This window comes from Orbicella franksi, chromosome 5, assembly GCF_964199315.1.
Source record: "Orbicella franksi chromosome 5, jaOrbFran1.1, whole genome shotgun sequence".
NCBI lineage: Eukaryota > Metazoa > Cnidaria > Anthozoa > Scleractinia > Merulinidae > Orbicella > Orbicella franksi.
The window spans coordinates 33,427,160-33,446,461 of NC_138149.1; the positions used below are offsets into that span (position 1 = coordinate 33,427,160).

At 37.3% G+C, this 19,302-nt stretch overlaps 1 protein-coding gene and 3 pseudogenes across 1 annotated transcript; 3 read left to right on the plus strand and 1 right to left on the minus strand.

Moving 5' to 3' along the window:
- Positions 1 to 1,022: 1,022 nt before the first annotated feature.
- On the minus strand, positions 1,023 to 2,066 carry LOC145487960 (trace amine-associated receptor 2-like). Its single transcript, XM_081466728.1, has one exon. The coding sequence runs from the start codon at positions 1,932 to 1,934 to the stop codon at positions 1,023 to 1,025; it is 912 nt and encodes a 303-aa protein (XP_081322854.1). The 5' UTR covers positions 1,935 to 2,066.
- Positions 2,067 to 4,464: 2,398 nt separating this feature from the next.
- On the plus strand, positions 4,465 to 7,950 carry LOC145487004 (QRFP-like peptide receptor; annotated as a pseudogene).
- Positions 7,951 to 11,531: 3,581 nt separating this feature from the next.
- Positions 11,532 to 12,597, plus strand: LOC145487961 (QRFP-like peptide receptor; annotated as a pseudogene).
- A 4,166-nt stretch (positions 12,598 to 16,763) lies between these two features.
- On the plus strand, positions 16,764 to 18,119 carry LOC145487404 (neuropeptide SIFamide receptor-like; annotated as a pseudogene).
- The last annotated feature ends 1,183 nt before the right edge of the window (positions 18,120 to 19,302 follow it).

A 19,302-nucleotide genomic window follows, 5' to 3' on the forward strand; every position in this document is an offset into this window, starting at 1 on the left:
CTATCAAAGTGTCTGTGTTGAGGAGATGCTTTAAATGTAGAGTTCAAATGCCATTATTGGCCATATTCGTATTCTCGGTATTGGACTGGAACTAGCTTGCAATGGAGGCTCATGCGGGGAATATCATTAAAAAGAGATAAATGCCATTTGCATTTGAGAAGCCTCCCTGCATTAGCCTCGGTTGCATGCTAGTTCCAGTCTAATAACGGGAATATGAATCAGTGGCCTATTAATAGAGACGCTTTTCGCCAGTATATTATAAAAATCTTTTTTTTTTCTGAATTTTTTGGGGAGCGCACATGTGTCGCGAATAACATTGCGGTCCCTGAACACTTTTCGCCTTACCACCGCTGCATGCTGGCACTGGTCCTCGGTGAGGTCTCCCTTTGTTTGAGAGAACGTGGGCCTAGAAAGACCTTGCGTAGTTTCTTTTAACATTGTTCTGTGTTTGATGACTATTAAGAACACGCGCGGGGTTTGCTCTAATTTGCAGCTAATGTTTCTATGCAAACATTTAAATATAGAATCCCAACAGCATTTCCGAGCATTCCGCAAGGCCCATTTCGTCGATAAAAGGGAACAGGCCGAGGTGCGGGCGGGTTAAAAGGGACACTAGAAACAAGCTAATACCGAAAAAGCTTTCTTTTGTGTCCCCATGTGATATTTGTTATTATTTTGTCTTAACTCCGCGAAAATTAATATATTTAGTATTTAAATTTATAAAAGAATTCTTTAGAATTGTAAATGTAGTTTATATATATGATCGAATTAAGGGGGTCAGCTTTATATGAGGATCACGTTCTTTGCTGCTGGCACCCTATTTGCGATATTTATATATATTTTTTATGCAAATAAAGTTGTTATATATGTACAGATAACGTGATTTTTTTAAACTCTCTCCTCTCCAGCGATTTAGATACAGCGCTCAGAAAATTGAGAAATAGGAAAACTCGAAGCTCTTAATTTTATTACCGATCTGCAAATCGAACGTTTTGTGTTAAAACATGTTCGCGGTTTTTTTTTTATGCGAAAGCCACTGTATGTACAGCTTGTGATTTAATTCGAAATACAAACTGTCTCATTTCCTTGTTTCGCCAGCAGTAAATCAGCGGATTAAACAATGAGTTCAGCATGCCAAAAGTGCGGACCCATGATGCTTGATAGATGATGTTCACTTTTGTCACAAAAGACAAAGCTGCAAAAGCCATTGGCACGAAACATAAAACAACGGCACCGACTACAAACACAGTTGTCTTGAGCGCTTTGCTCTCTTTTACGAATCTTTCCACTTCCTCTTGCGGTAGCTGTTGATTTTTTATCTTTTTCTTGTGGCGAAGTGTTTCACGATACAAAATTGCGTATGTGGATGAAATAAAAATAGCACACAAAAACACAGTCAGACCTGCTGCCAAATTGAACACCATTTTTGTGCTTGTCAATATCAGTCGAAGCAACTCAGAAGAAAGAGTAAAGATCCAAAACGCGATCACTGCCACCTTAATGTTTTTCGTGGTAACAAGGTAAGGATAGCGCATAGTTAATTTGATCGCTATCAACCTCTCGAAAGTAACTAACGTCAGATGAAGACAAGAACAAATTGACAAGACGCGTAGCAGAGAGTCGTGAGAGACCTTGACAAGCTTGTAGCTTACACCAAGTAATTCCAGACTTTTCCACAGGATAAACAATGGCTGCACCGTGAGACCAGTTAAGACATCAGTTGCAGCTAAACAGGCCAGCAAGATGTTGGGGTAACTCTGGAGTCTTGGTCTTCTTATTACGGCCACTATCACCAACACGTTGAGCAAGACTGTCAAGGGACAAGTTACACTGTTAATGGCAATGGTGACGATGATATTTCCTCTTATTCCATAATAATTTGACGAACCGATGGTTGTGTTTGATGTAAGATTTAGCTCGGAGAAGTTAGACATCTTCGATCAGAGCGATAGAAGAGGCGTGTGAAGTTTCGTTTCAATCAAATGACAGTTTTTCTGATTAACGATAAAAGATGAGTTGCAAAGCTGTTTCCGAAATATTTTTTACATAAAAAGTAATTATTTTGACCAATTAGTGAATTATTTAAAACCACTAATTGCGTTTCATCAAATCACATCAATTTATGTCGTTTGAAAATATATTTATTTTCGCATCAATAAAAGATGTAGCGTAGTTCAGTGTGACCGAACATCTATTTGCTTCTCCTATTGTAAAATAGTTTGATCAACAAGTCTTTTGGTTCACTCCAAAGAAAACTGAAGAAGATGGGAAAAGTTATATCATCTTTGGACTAGCGTTCGAAAGCGTTTGATGTCGATTTCAGTTCTCTTAAACAAAATCTGTAAATGTTGTCTTTTTGTATTAATTGTGATCATTCATGTGAGCATATGGTTTGAAGTGCTTTATTCCCATGTGAACTATCCATTTGCCTTTTTTTTTAGTTAGTTGCACTAATTGATTTCACCAAATTACATTATTTTTTATTGTACAAAACTGAATACTATTGACTGCTCTCAGAAAGTTCCGTTCGACGCATCATTAACTACGTCACTCTCAATTTAAATTAACGGAAAAGTTGGACTCTGATAAAATAAACTTAATAACGCGGAATTTAATAACTCTGGTATACGTATTGTTTAACGTACCTCTCTTGGTTTCCGAATATTTTTTTTCGAATTGCTCTGAATTCAACAACATTGGAATTGGAGTTGAAAATGCATTTGGATTTGCGTAAAAATCACCGCGGAAGCCAAAATTTGCAGTAAAGAATTAGTAGCTAGAATTGATACAAATTGGTAATATTGTCGCTTAGACTTTTGAAGGACATTGAATATTACACAAATATTCAATTACACTCTACATGATTAATTGAAACCAACTTAATTTCTTTTAAAGGAAGTTTTCCAGGATCATTTATCGAAAGAGTACAATTTGAAATATGTCAGTTCAGTTCGTAATCCTGACGCGGTTTTCTACCTAATAATATTAGTAGAATTCTACTAGTATGCTAATGCAAATGCTGCAATCTGATTGGCTGAACTACTCGTATACTATCAGCTATTATAGTTCACCACTAAATTTTCTCCGATTCTTATTGGTTTAAATTAATCACGTGACGCGATAGTGTTCATCCGTGGAGACACACTATCAGCCCATAGTGCCCGTCTGAGGAAAATACCCGGATGGATAGTACTCGTCCGTGTAAATGTTTCTGTAAAGAAGCGGGCTTACAGAAAGTAAACAATTGAAATGTATTAAGTGGGTTTTTGTCTGTTTTCCTTTTCAAATTTTACATTTGGCTTTAACGACTTTTCACGGCTTTCATCTAAAAAAGTTGAAAATAATTCACTATGAATTTTGAACTGGCGCGCGTAAGAAAATTTAGTGGTGAACGATAAAGACAATAGAGTGTTTATGTCTCGGAACTATCGGTCTGATAGTTGTCCCTTGGAAATTTGATGTTCTTAAAACTAGCATATTTGTTTTAAGAACATCAAATTTCCGCGGGGCAACTATCAACCGATAGTTCCTCGACAGAAACACTCTATTGTTTAATTAGAATGCAGTAGCTGTCGGTCGTCCACGAAATGCGACGTTTTTATCGTTTTTCGGAAGTTTTGGAAGAAAGTTTAGATGTGAATGGATAATTAAATTCCTAAGAAGACTAAATGAAGGACATAAACGGATTCTTGACTTTAAAAACTTGAAATTATTGAAAAACCAGTGCGCGCGCGTAAACAACTGCAAATTTACCAAGGACAATTTAATACGTGCGATTTTGTTAAAGATTAAAGTTCAATAAAGCGTCGAAAAATATCTGGAAACCATTATTTGCGTTAATTTAAGTTAGAATTCTACTAAAACAATTAGATTATTCGCTTTCGATTTTTATGAGGCGATAGTTGATGAGGCCTTCGGCCTCATCAACTATCACCTCATAGAAATCTCAAGCTCATAATCTAATTGTTAATAAGAGTGCAGCTGCTGGAGTTCGTCCTTGTAATTTCAACGTTTCCTAGTTTCCCTAATGTTCCGAGGAAGATTTAGAATTATGACTGGATAACTAAATCCTCAAGAAAGCCAAAGAAAGGAAAACAGACCGTTAAGCGTCTTCAAAACCTCAAAATGTTTCAGTGATCTAACGAGTCCGCGTGCACAACTGCAAGTTTCAAATAACAATTCAATCTGCGTGTATTAATTTTAATTTCTTACGAAAGATGCAGTTGAATATTTTTATAGAAACTTCTTTTATTAAAATAAAAGTTTGTAAGCATCCTTTATTAACTTCCCATATGTTATCTGATAGTTATTTGTAGTATTGTGTCGGCACAGCTTGATACAACTTTTCCAACGATTCTGAATGCGTTGTTTGCACTGTCTCCAGTTTGTTTCTGCTCGCCGCACAGTTGCAATATAAACGGCTTCTAATTGCGTTTTCCTGAAGTAGACATCTGATATCCTACATTTCCTCAACCATACATTTTATTTTTTTCGTTGAGTTCATAAATTCCTTGATCGATGTCATCATTTTTAGAAAGTTAATTTTGCTTAACTCAACATTTTGATACTGATTTTTTTTTAACTTAGGAATCAGTATTTAATTTTCCTTGGCTTATTTTTGGTAACGTTTTTTTTTTAATTTCAATAAGCTCTATTTGGTAGTTATTTTGCGATTAATTTAATTTTTTTTGCACCAATGTTTATTATTACCTGCAGCTCCGTACCGCCGTATTGTTAATTACTGTCGAGTCTGAAACTTCCAGTATTACGTGATTCAATTCATACACGACTGGCGTCAAACCAAGCTATTATCCCACCGCCTTCAGTAGAGCAAATATAAGGTGGCGCACTTTGCAGATGAAAATTAATACTGGTGAGGGAAATAGCTGGAAAAGAAACGACGGTCAGAAATGTCATTGGGCTGAAAAAGAAACTCAACGACTATGTCGCAAAACTTGAACACAACGATAAATGGAACACAGCCATCAAGCTGCTACTGGAATCATACAGCAGAAAAAGTCGGATACACCTTTGCTTACTGCCTGATTTTTCTTGTTTCGTTGGCTGGGAACACCGTCGTCGGAATAATTGTCTACAAGACGAAAACCATGAGAAAACCCATCAACTTTTTTATCGTAAACATGGCCATGTCTGATCTGCTGTTTGTTATTTTCTTTATCCCATCGCGGATACAAATGATCTATATAGACTCCTGGTTGATCAATGGTCCTCTTGGCCAGGCCTTATGTAAGCTGGTTCCCTTTTTTCACGAGACGTCTTTTGTTGTGTCTATTCAGAGCCTGGTTCTGATAGCAGTGGATCGATTTGGAGCTGTGGTATATCTACTCCGTTCCCCACTCATCAGTTCAAAGCTGTGCCCGTTCTTCATTCTCGCCACTTGGATCGTCGCAATGGCTGTCAGCTCGCCATATCTCATGGCATCCAAACTTGTTGAATACCTAGGTGAGCACGGGTGTGAGCGAATGTGGAATGAAGCCTTTGGAGAAAACTCGTCTTATCCAAATTATATTTTAGCAAAAGTTGTCGTATTCCTTTATATCCCTTTACTGTTGATAGCTACACTTTACATTATCATCTATTTAAGGCTCAAGTCACGGAAGATTCCAGGCGAGCAGTCTAACAACGCCCAACAACAACGCGCAAAAAGGGAACGGAATGTTCTGAAGTTGGCCATTGCTACTGTGATAACATTTGCAGCGTGTGTTTTACCTCTTAGTATATATGTCACCATCGTTGAATGGGGACGCTTTGAATCGCTCACAGATTCTTGTGGCTTCGAGTATTTCTCGTTTATTGCTGCCCTTATGGCATATTCAAATTGTGCACTAAATCCTTGCGTCTGTTTTATTTTCAGCGGAAATTATCGTCAAGGTCTTAAGAATTTCTTTAGCTAGGCCCGTATCAGTCCATGTTAGGCGTACAGTATGTTTCTGCTCGCTTTCGTCGCTTAGCAGTCGCTTTCCTGAATTAACGGTCTGATATCCTAAATAACCAATTTTACTGGAATACCTCAATCAGTGTTTTTTCCTTAAATTTCATTCTTGACAGTGTGCATGCTTTAGAAATTAAGTTAAACTTTGCTTTACATAATATTTCGATACCGATTATGACAATAAGTGAATTCTTCTATTTAGTTTTTTATTTTAATTTGCAGATTTTCAAGAAGCTCTCTTAAGCACTAGTGTTTATTCTTATCTTGCAACTATATTAACCAATTCATACCACACAAGCAAATGGTTCTTTTCACATGTTCTGATTGGTTAACTCGGAGTTGATTCCCAAAGTACTATTTACCTCCATCTCGGAAAATAATTGTTTCTATCCAGCTGTCGCGTTTTGAATTCATTCTATTAATTATCTATTTCTTTACGCATCAGTACGTACCTTAAATACTTCAAGGCATATATTATCTCGCCTTTGGCGAAACATAAAAAGGGTGGCATACCATGCAGATGGAAAACTTATTGTGACAACTTGACGATCAGAAATCTCGGTAACATAAGCGCAACGATAAATGGAACGCAGTCATCGAGCTACTACAAACATTCAACAGCGGAAAAAATCGGACTAGCATTCGTTAGCTGTGTGATATTTGTTGTTTCGATGACAGGAAACACTTTGATTGGGATAATTGTCTAAAAGACAAGAACCATGGGAAAACCCATCAACTTTTTCATCGTAAACATGGCCATGTCCGATCTGCTGTGTCCAATTTTCGGGATTCCGCGTTTAATCGTATCAGAGTTGTACGTCGACTCCTGGCTGATCGGGGGTCCCCTTGGTCAGGCCTTATGCAAGCTGCTTCCCTACTTATCAGATATCTCCCTCACTGTGTCTATTCAGAGCCTGGTTCTGATTGCAGTGGATCGATTTGGAGCTGTAGTATATCCCCTCTCTTCCCCACTCATCATTTAAAAGCTGTGTTGCTTCTTAATTCTTGCCACTTGGATCGTCGCAATGGCTGTCAATTTCCCAAGCCTTTTCGCCTTCAAACTTGTTAAATATCGAGGTGAGATGTGGTGTATTCGTCTTTGGAATGAAGCCTTTGGAGAGCACTTGTCTTGTGTACATAACATTTTAGCAATAGTTTGTGCTATTCCTTTATACCCCTTTAGCGTAAGTCTCAGAAGATTCCAGGCAAGCACTCGGTCAACGCTGGACCACAACCCCAGCAAAGGGAACGAAATGTGTGAAAGATGGCCGTCGCAAAAGGACGAGACAAGAATCAAAACAAATAGTTATTTTAGTGATACTCCTCGAACACCGAATGATGGTACTTATTTAATTTCGTAGGACGTTACAATTCCCCCCAATCTTGAAAATATCTCCTTGAGTTTGCATCACGGTGTTTTATTCAGAGGCATGCTTGAAAACTTTGCAGAGCGGTATTTGACTGTTTTTGGGAAACTGACTTGTAATATTAAGTTTTGTAGTTATTATACTTTGTAAACTGGGCCTGCTTTACGTGCAAGATTTTCCAAGTTAATTTAATAATCAATAAACATACTCATTCCCTTCCAAAGCCATTTTATTTCAAACAGCTTGCGACGTTTGTCAAGCCAATTCTATGCATGGACGGCCGGCGTTATAAGAAAAGTTGCTTAACAAGTCACCCTCTACAAGTATATGGTCAGTTGATGCTTTTAGTAAACTTTGTATACTGGGGCTCTCTTTCAAGGAGCGCTGACTTAATTAGTCTATTCGCGAAGACTGGATAATTCTACCGTTTGCGTCGGATCTCTGATTCATGATACACTTGTCTGCCTAAGGTTATAAATGTCTTCATTTCTGACGGTCACTGTTTCCTTTTCAATAGCAGGCTGGCTACAACGGAATATGAACTACTTTTTTCTTGTTCTAGAAGTAATAAAGCAAATACGAGAAACCATGTCTTTTACCACATTATCAAACACCGAGAAGAGAGTTTACTCACTTCATAACCAATTTAAATGTAGCCGCTCATTAAATATAACCCCGTTGTCTCGTCATAACCAACCTTTAACTGAGTTAAACTTTTTGGGAATTTTAACCAGGTTTCTAAAAAGTAAACTCAGTTAACTCCGGCTACAGCCATCATATTATTCACAACGCTGCGCGAATTCATTGTTTCTTCACATTTCGCTCACGGATTAAATAGACTTCATCATGTTATGTTCTAAGTTAAATTATTTAAATCAGGAGCCCGTACTTTCGGAAAGAAAAAATTGGGTTCCAAAAGGGGGTCCAATAGGGGGTCAAGATTGAGGGGTCCGCGTTTTGTACCGACCCCAAAAACTTTACTTTGACCAATAAAATTCAGTTTACCTTAACTTCTTCTCTGTGCACGATTTCAAGCAGTTTTTGATGGCATACAGCTGGAGAAAACATCGATACATACGGAGGTACGAGTCAACAACAACAGGTAAGCCATTGTTGTCTTCCCGGGTTGTCTTGAACATACGAGTAAGTTAAGCTTAAGTTTCCAGGGTAAAGTTCAGTTGTGAAGTTTGCTTAAGATTTATGTAATTGCCTGGTTTTAAACTTTTCTTTATCAAGCAGAAGCTATACATTGGAACTTAATGTTAAGAAAGTGACTTTCTCCTCTCGCGGCTTCGCCCGTGGATTTCTCGCTCTCAGCTACGCCGAGCGCGTTTGTGCTCCAACGTGAGCCTGTTCGCAGGCTACAAAGAATTATCTAAGCATGTAAATACATTATTCGATTTCGCGGATTTAAAAGTTCTGCATTTTCTTCATGCAGCAATTTCTTGGCTTAAAATTTACCTGTTACCTCGGCCTTTGGGTAGTTGTTGTCGTTGTCGTTGTCGTTGTCGTTGTTCCTGTTGCAGTGTGAGCTGCCGAATTGTTGAGTGAATAAGAACTACATAATAGATATTTGAAGCGTGATTCTCGCTTAAATCCAATTAACCAAAATAACGGGGGGGGGGGGGGCTCCCCTAGATCCGCCACTGCTGAATTTCAGGCTGCATACGTACCTGAGCAAGGGCAGCATTAACTGTCTCACTTATAGCGCGAGAAAAAGCCTCTGAAATCGATCGGGCAAGAGACGCTGGGTCAGCCATTCATACTTTTATTATTTCTAAATAATGAATTTACATACTCAGTGAAGTTCATTATTTCTAGTTATTATATGGCTGCGTCTCACAAAGACTGGGAACTACCGAATTCACGAATATTATTGGCTGAAATCGATATTGACCGCAGTCCGGATTTTCCCATCTAGACCGGCATCTAGCTAGACCGGTTTCATTTTGCGTTGACAAAGTAGCAAACTAAAATACAAAAATGTTCACCATTGTCTTTTATTTTCTTCTCAATCATTTATGGTACTGCCAAAAGGCCTGATGACAAAACAAACAAGTAAAGAGAACAAGCAAATTTCGGCAGGTTTAAGTTAAGCTCATCGCCGTTCGCAAGCAAACTGTCGGCAAACCAGTTACATTAAACGAATTAAAGTTTTAATTCTTCTTTGCCATATAATAAACATCTTATTAACCGAGCTAAGTCGGTCTGTATGGGAGAATCTTGACCTCGGTCGTGTGTACAGACCGAACGCAGTGAGGTCTGTACTCACGACCTCGGTCAAGATTCTCCCATACAGACCTCCAGCTCGGTTAATAAGAGCTAAGTAATAAATTTACATTCGGCGAGGTGAAACTTCATTATTTCTAAATAATTAATTTCTAAATAATGAATTTACGCACACGGTTAAATTCATGATTTCTAAATAATAAATTTACACACTCAATGAAGTTCATTATTTCTAAATAATAAATTTACAGTCGGCGAAATGAAACTTCATTATTTCTAAATAATGAATTTACACACACGGTTAAATTCATTATTTCTAAATAATAAATTTACAGTCGGCGAGATGAAACTTCATTATTTCTAAATAATGAATTTACACACTCAATGAAGTTCATTATTTCTAAATAATAAATTTACAGTCGGCGAAATGAAACTTCATTATTTCTAAATAATGAATTTACACACACGGTTAAATTCGTTATTTCTAAATAATAAATTTACAGTCGGCGAAATGAAACTTCATTATTTCTAAATAATGAATTTACACACACGGTTAAATTCATTATTTCTAAATAATAAATTTACAGTCGGCGAGATGAAACTTCATTATTTCTAAATAATGAATTTACACACTCAATGAAGTTCATTATTTCTAAATAATAAATTTACAGTCGGCGAAATGAAACTTCATTATTTCTAAATAATGAATTTACACACACGGTTAAATTCGTTATTTCTAAATAATAAATTTACAGTCGGCGAAATGAAACTTCATTATTTCTAAATAATGAATTTACACACACGGTTAAATTCGTTATTTCTAAATAATAAATTTACAGTCGGCGAGATGAAACTTCATTATTTCTAAATAATGAATTTACACACACGGTTAAATTCGTTATTTCTAAATAATAAATTTACAGTCGGCGAAATGAAACTTCATTATTTCTAAATAATGAATTTACACACACGGTTAAATTCGTTATTTCTAAATAATAAATTTACAGTCGGCGAAATGAAACTTCATTATTTCTAAATAATAAATTTACAGTCGGCGAGATGAAACTTCATTATTTCTAAATAATGAATTTACACACACGGTTAAATTCATTATTTCTAAATAATAAATTTACAGTCGGCGAGATGAAACTTCATTATTTCTAAATAATGAATTTACACACACGGTTAAATTTGTTATTTCTAAATAATAAATTTACAGTCGGCGAGATGAAACTTCATTATTTCTAAATAATGAATTTACACACACGGTTAAATTCATTATTTCTAAATAATAAATTTACAGTCGGCGAGATGAAACTTCATTATTTCTAAATAATGAATTTACACACACGGTTAAATTCGTTATTTCTAAATAATAAATTTACAGTCGGCGAGATGAAACTTCATTATTTCTAAATAATGAATTTACACACACGGTTAAATTCGTTATTTCTAAATAATAAATTTACAGTCGGCGAAATGAAACCTCATTATTTCTAAATAATGAATTTACACACTCAATGAAGTTCATTATTTATAAATAATAAATTTACACTCGGCGAGGAGAAATTCATTATTTCTAAATAATGAATTTACACACTCAGTGAAGTTCATTGTTTATAAATAATAAATTTACACTCGGTGAGGTGAAATTTACACTCCCGGCGAAGTAATTTATTTATAAACAATGGGATTTACAAACTTAATGATATGTAAATAACTATTTTAGAGATGGCCTGATTTATAAATAATTGAAGTTGTTTAGTTTATTATTTATATATAATAACTCTATGGTAAAAGATTATTTATAAATCAGAACGTACCTAAAATAATTATTTACATATCAACGGACAAGTTCTTGTGTCTTATTTATAAACAAATTTTGTGGCATTTCCAATTATTTATAAATAAGGGGAAAATGGCATAAATTCGGTCTAAATAATAAATTTACAAACGGCGCCCCATAAATATAAGGTGGCGCACTTTGCAGATGAAAATTAATACTGGAGAGGGAAATAGCTGGAAAAGAAACGACGGTCAGAAATGTCATTGGGCTGAAAAAGAAACTCAACGACTATGTCGGAAAACTTGAACACAACGATAAATGGAACACAGTCATCAAGCTGCTACTGGAATCATACAGCAGAAAAAGTCGGATACACCTTTGCTTACTAACTGATTTTTCTTGGTTCGCTGGCCGGGAACACCGTCATCGGAATAATTGTCCACAAGACGAAAACCATGAGAAAACCCATCAACTTTTTTATCGTAAACATGGCCATGTCTGATCTGCTGTTTGTTATTTTCTTTATCCCATCGCAGATACAAATGATCTATATAGACTCCTGGTTGATCAGTGGTCCTCTTGGCCAGGCCTTATGTAAGCTGGTTCTCTTTTTTCGTGAGACGTCTTTTGTTGTGTCTATCCAGAGCCTGGTTCTGATAGCAGTGGATCGATTTGGAGCTGTGGTATATCCACTCCGTTCCCCACTCATCAGTTCAAAGCTGTGCCCGTTCTTCATTCTCGCCACTTGGATCGTCGCAATGGCTGTCAGCTCGCCATATCTCATGACATCCAAACTTGTTGAATACCTAGGTGAGCACAGGTGTGAGGGAATGTGGAATGAAGCCTTTGGAGAAAACTCGTCTTATCCAAACTATATTTTAGCAAAAGTTGTCGTATTCCTTTATATCCCTTTACTGTTGATAGCTACACTTTACATTATCATCTATTTAAGGCTCAAGTCACGGAAGATTCCAGGCGAGCAGTCTAACAACGCCCAACAACAACGCGCAAAAAGGGAACGGAATGTTCTGAAGTTGGCCATTGCTACTGTGATCACATTTGCGGCATGTGTTTTACCTCTTAGCACATATATCACCATCGTTGAATGGGGAGGCTTTGAATCGCTCACAGAATCTTGTGGCTTCGAGTATTTCTCGTTTATTGCTGCCCTTATGGCATATTCAAATTGTGCACTAAATCCTTGCATCTGTTTTATTTTCAGCGGAAATTATCGTCAAGGTCTTAAGAATTTCTTTAGCTAGGCCCGTATCAGTCCATGTTAGGAGTGCAGTATGTTTCTGCTCGCTTTCGTCGCTTAGCAGTCGCTTTCCTGAATTAAACGTCTGATATCCTAAATAACCAATTTTACTGAAATACCTCGATCAGTGTTGTTTCCTTAAATTTTCATTTTTGACAGTGTGCATGCTTTAGAAATTAAGTTAAACTTTCCTTTACATAATATTTCGATATCGATTTTGATAATAAGTGAATTCTTCTATTTAGTTTTTTATTCTAATTTGCAGATTTTCAAGAAGCTCTCTTAAGCACTAATATTTATTCTTATCTTGCAACTGTATTAACCAATTTATACCACACAAGTAAATGGTTCTTTTCACACGTTCTGATTGGTTAACTGGGAGTTGATTACCAAAGTAATATTCACCTCCATCTCGGTAAATAATTGTTACTATCCAGCTGTCGCGTTTTGAATTTATTCTATTAATTATCTATTTCCTTACACATCAGTACGTACCTTAGTTACTTCAAGGCATATATTATCTCGCCTTTGGCGAAACATAACAAGGGTGGCATACCGTGCAGATGGAAAACCTATTGTGAGAGAAATATCTGAAAAAGAAACTTGACGATCAGAAATCTCGGTAACATGAGCGCAACGATAAATGGAACGCAGTCATCGAGCTGCTACAAAGATTCAACAGAAGAAAAAATCGGAATAACATTCGTTAGCTGTGTGATATTTGTTGTTTTGATGACAGGAAACACTTTGATTGGGATAATTGTCTAAAAGACAAGAACCATGGGAAAACCCATCAACTTTTTCATCGTAAACATGGCCATGTCCGATCTGCTGTGTCCAATTTTCGGGATCCCGCGTTTAATCGTATCAGAGTTGTACGTCGACTCCTGGCTGATCGGGGGTCCCCTTAGTCAGGCCTTATGCAAGCTGCTTCCCTACTTATCAGATATCTCCCTCACTGTGTCTATTCAGAGCCTGGTTCTGATTGCAGTGGATCGATTTGGAGCTGTAGTATATCCCCTCTCTTCCCCACTCATCATTTAAAAGCTGTGTTGCTTCTTAATTCTTGCCACTTGGATCGTCGCAATGGCTGTCAATTCCCCAAGCCTTTTCGCCTTCAAACTTGTTAAATATCGAGGTGAGATGTGGTGTATTCATCTTTGGAATGAAGCCTTTGGAGAGCACTTGCCTTGTGTACATAACATTTTAGCAGTAGTTTGTGCTATTCCTTTATACCCCTTTAGCGTAAGTCTCAGAAGATTCCAGGCAAGCTCTCGGTCAACGCTGGACAACAACCCCAGCAAAGGGAACGAAATGTGTGAAAGATGGCCGTCGCAAAAGGACGAGACAAGAATCAAAACAAATAGTTATTTTAGTGATACTCCTCGAACACCGAATGATGGTACTTATTTAATTTCGTTGCAGAGCGGTATTTGTCTGTTTTTGGGAAACTGGCTTGTAATATTAAGTTTTGCAGTTGTTATACTTTGTAAACTGGGCCTGCTTTACGTGCAAGATTTGCCAAGTTAATTTAATAATCAATAAACATACTCATTCCCTTCCAAAGCCATTTTATTTCAAACAGATTGCGACGTTTGTCAAGCCAATTCTATGCATGGACGGCCGGCGTTATAAGAAAAGTTGCTTAACAAGTCACCCTTTATATGGTCAGTTGATGCTTTTAGTAAACTTTGTATACTGGGGCTCTCTTTCAAGGAGCGCTGACTTAATTAGTCTATTCGCGAAGACTGGATAATTCTACCGTTTGCGTCGGATCTCTGATTCATGATACACTTGTCTGCCTAAGGTTATAAATGTCTTCAGCTCTGACGGTCACTGTTTCCTTTTCAATAGCAGGCTGGCTACAACGGAATATGAACTACTTTTTTCTTGTTTTAGAAGTAATAAAGCAGATGCGAGAAACCGTTTCTTTTACCACATTATCAAACACCGAGAAGAGAGTTTACTCACTTCATAACCAATTTAAATGTAGCCGCTCATTAAATATAACCCCGTTGTTTCGTCGTAACCAACCTTTAACCGAGTTAAGTTTTTTGGGAATTTTAACCAGGTTTAATTTCTAAAAAGTAAACTCAGTGAACTCCGGCTACAGCCATCATATTATTCACAACGCTGCCTGAATTCATTGTTTCTTCACATTTCGCTCAGGGATTAACTAGACTTCATCATGTTATGTTCTAAGTTAAATTATTTAAATCAGGAGCCCGTATTCTCGGAAAGAAAAAATAGGGGGTCCAGAAGGAGGTCCAAACTGGGTTCCAAAAGGTGGTCCAGAAGGGGGTCCAGATTGAGGGGTCCACGTTTTGTACCGACCCTGGAAACTCTACTTTGGCGCATAAAATTCAGTTTACCTTAACTTCTTCTCTGAGCACGATTTCAAGCAGTTTTTGATGGCATACAGCTGGTGAAAACATCGATACATACGTAGGTACGAGTCAACAACAACAGGTAAGCCATTGTTGTCTTCCCGCGGGTTGTCTTGAACATACGAGTAAGTTAAGCTTAAGTTTCCAGGGTAAAGTTCAGTTGTAAAGTTTGCTTAAGATTTATGTAATTGCCTTTGGTTTTAAATGTTTCTTTAACAAGCAGAAGCTATACATTGGAAGTTAATGTAACCTTGATTTCATAAGAGACAGCAATGGGATTAATGATGGTGAATTAAACCAGCGAATCAAACTACTGTGTAAAATTAACTGGTTAATTTATTATCATATTTTCCTAAGTACTGCAAACTTGATTTGAGGTTTCCCAATATGGATTTACAACCTTACATCGATCTCTTGGTCTTTTGATCTCTTGGTACTTTTTCACCGTTTAAAAACCCTACCTTGGAGGACAAAATTCAGTTTACCTTAACTTCTTCTCTGTGCACGATTTCAAGCAGTTTTTGATGGCATACAGCTGGTGAAAACATCGATACATACGTAGGTACGAGTCAACAACAACAGGTAAGCCATTGTTGTCTTCCCGCGGGTTGTCTTGAACATACGAGTAAGTTAAGCTTAAGTTTCCAGGGTAAAGTTCAGTTGTAAAGTTTGCTTAAGATTTATGTAATTGCCTTTGGTTTTAAATGTTTCTTTAACAAGCAGAAGCTATACATTGGAAGTTAATGTAACCTTGATTTCATAAGAGACAGCAATGGGGTTAATGATGGCGAATTAAACCAGCAAATCAAACTACTGTGTAAAATTAACTGATTGATTTATTATGATATTTTCCTAAGTACTGCAAACTTGATTTGAGGTTTCTCAATATGGATTTACACATAAAATTAACTAACCTTTTATGCATATTGTATTTTATTCATAGGATGAAGTAGAATTGGTAGTGCCTCATGTATAATCTATGGCATCCTTACTTGAAGAAAAAAGGGAAAAACTGTGAAGTAGAACCCTGGCTTACAAGATACGTGTATGTATTTACGACTATTTAGGGGGCCATGGAGACTTTTTAAGATTTATTTTTGTAAGAGCTATTGAAAAATTATGTTGGCAAGCAAATTTTGGTATTTCACTGGTCAGTCTCTATATGTATTTTATATATAAACAAGGAGACTCGCAGATCTGTTTTCATACTGTAGAGATATTGTATTCTAGAGATATTGTTTAGTCAGTATTTTACCATTTTTAGTTGCAAACAATATGACGCCATCACTGATAATTTGCATAATAGAATATCTCTAAAACGAAAAAAGATATTTCAAAAAGAAAAACGCCATCCTTCTGTATTTTGAAAGGCCTTTCCAATAAGCCGAACTTATTTTTCATGTCATATGCACTTAAAACCTTACATTTGCGTCAGTATTCAAACATGAACACGAGTCTCGTGTTCCAGTCGAACACCACAGAACACTTGAAGTGTGCCGTTTAGAATACCTTAAAACCTCACGTATGCGTCAGTATTAGAACATGAGCACGTTTCATACTTCGCATGAGTCTCGTGTTCCAGTCGCACGCTTCGGAACACTAGCGTGTTGTCTGACTGAACTACGCGGTAGTGTGTACTACCTGCATAAAACCCGTTCTTGACTACGCAAGACATCTTTGGCTGTGAAAAATGTAACATAACCGTTCGTATTCATAGCGTGCGATTCTCTAAAATTAGAGCATACTTGACGTATTCATTAGTATTCGAAGACGTTCACGTCAGAAGTGGCTTCGTGCATCTCGTGTTCGAGTCGCAAACTCTCGAACAACTGGGTGTGTTCGAAAATGTTCGCGCCATAAATGATCACTATATCTTCGAAGAACATCTAATGCAACATTAATCTACCAAAACGTGGCCCATGTGATTTATCGAACACCTCGAGTCATTCACGAGTATTCAATTTGAATACGGAAAAACAGGCCGGATTCTAATAGAATATTCCAGGTGTATTTCGAGTCAGCCATAATCGAATACGTCAGAACAATGCGGTATACGCGGCGTGCACCGATCCGTATTCGAGCGAATTCGCGCCCGAATATTTGGCTTTTCGCACAGTGCGCCAGACAGAAAATAATTGGAGAGAGAAATATCTCATGAAATTTGACGATCAGAAATGTCTGAGAACATGAACACAACCATAAATGGAACACAGTCATCGAGTTGCACTATCGATTCTACAGCACCAAAAATCGGAATAACCTTGGCTTGCATTATGATATTTGTTGTTTCCATTACGGGAAACACCTTGATTGGAGTAATTGTGTACAAGACGCCAACCATGAGAAAACCAATCAACTTTTTAATCGTAAACATGGCCATGTCCGATCTGCTGTATCCGATTTTCGCGATTCCTTTGTTGATACAAGAGCTCTTTAGAGATCCCTGGCTGATCGGTGGTCCTCTTGGACAGGTCCTGTGTAAGCTGGTTAACGTTTTATCAATTGTCTCCCTGGTTGTGTCTATTCAGAGCCTGGTTTTGATAGCAGTGGATCGATTTGGAGCTGTGGTATATCCACTCCGTTCCCCACTCATCAGTTCAAAGCTGTGCCGGTTCTTCATTCTCGCCACTTGGATCGTCGCAATGGCTGTCAGCTCGCCATATCTCATTGCATTCAAACTTGTTGAATACCTAGGTGAGCAAGGGTGTGAGCGAATGTGGAATGAAGCCTTTGGAGAAAACTCGTCTTATGCAAATTATATTTTAGCACTAGTTGTGGTATTCCTTTATACCCCTTTGTGTTGATAGGTACACTTTACATTATCATCTATTTAAAGCTCAAGTCGCAAAAGATTCCGGGCGAGCAGTTAGACAATGCCCGACAACAACACCAGCAAAGGGAACGCAATGTGTTAAAGATGGCCGTCGCTATTGTCTTGGCGTTTGTAGTATGCTTTTTACCTGCTAGTATTTCTTTTTTTCTGTCGAGTCGCCTCGAATCGTTCACATTATCCTGTGGTTTCCAGTACTTCGCCCTTATTGCCAATCTTATGGCTCACTCAAATTGTGCAATAAATCCTTGCATCTGTTTTATTTTCAGCGGAAATTATCGTCAAGGACTTGGGAATCTTTTTAGATAGGCTCGTAATAGATCATCCAGCAAGCTGAGTTAAATTTTAGGAACGTGTCGTTTGGAAGCACCAACTAAAATCCAGTTCGCGTCAAGTATATGTCACTTGGTTCAACGGCCATTTTTTGATTCACTAATTTAGCCAAGAAGATTCAAACAGGAGAGAGTGGCTTCACTAAAAATAATATTTAGTTAACAATTTTGTATTAAAGACAGGAAGATCGCATATTAAGTAGTTTTGATTGCTGCGGCAATGCTTCTATAGAGTCGTCTAACAACTTGTAAACAATATCACTTAAAAACTTTATTCTAATTAATTCGATGATAGAGCGGTTTTCAATTGAGTGTCGTAAAACCAAAACCAAAACCAATTACTTACCAATTAGACTTCTCAGCTGATCTCAAACTGTAGTAAAACCAAAACCAAAGCCAAAGTAATTGTCTAATTACTTTCGACACTCAACTGAAAAGCGCTCTAATCTAATTTTATAGGACGTTTTGTCTCCTCTAATATTGCAAATATCTATTTCAATCTGCTTTGTGTTTTATCCTATGGATTGAAAACCCAGCAGAACGGTTTGTAATTCTTTGAAAGCTGGTTTGCTATAGTTTTGTAGTTATTCTCTCAATAACCCAGGAGGCAATAAAATACGTAAAAGTGCAATTTAATAATAATGTAATACAATAAACTCGTCCCTTTCCGGTTCCAAGGCCCTTCGCTTGCATGCGAAGAGGCTCACCTTTGAGTCACTCGCGAGCAAAAGGGCAAAGCGATTCCGCGAAGAGGAGTCTGGTGCGGAAGCGCCAAGAAAGTCCAACTATGAGCCTGCTGACAGGCCAAGAGCAAGTTTATCTAGTTTTTCTTTCTCAATTTTACCAATCCACCATTCGCGCAATTTCGCATTTCACCATTCCACCACTCTTCCTTTCTACCATTTCATCATTTAACCATTCCACCATTCCATAATTCGAATATTCTACAATTTTACCCCGCAATTCCTCCATTGCACCATTCTACTATTGTACTTTTCCACCATTCCACATTTCCACCATCATAAATAAAATAAAATAAATTAAAATATTTAGAGAGGAAGTCCAGTCCACCGTTTTAGCATTTTAGCATTTTAGCATTTTAGCATTTTAGCATTTTACCATTTTACCATTCTACCATTCTACCATTTTACCATTTCACC

What these genes read in the sequence shown, in the direction of transcription:
- LOC145487960 (XM_081466728.1), bottom strand. Translation starts at nt 1,934, where the DNA reads ATGTCTAACTTCTCCGAGCTAAATCTTACATCAAACACAACCATCGGT.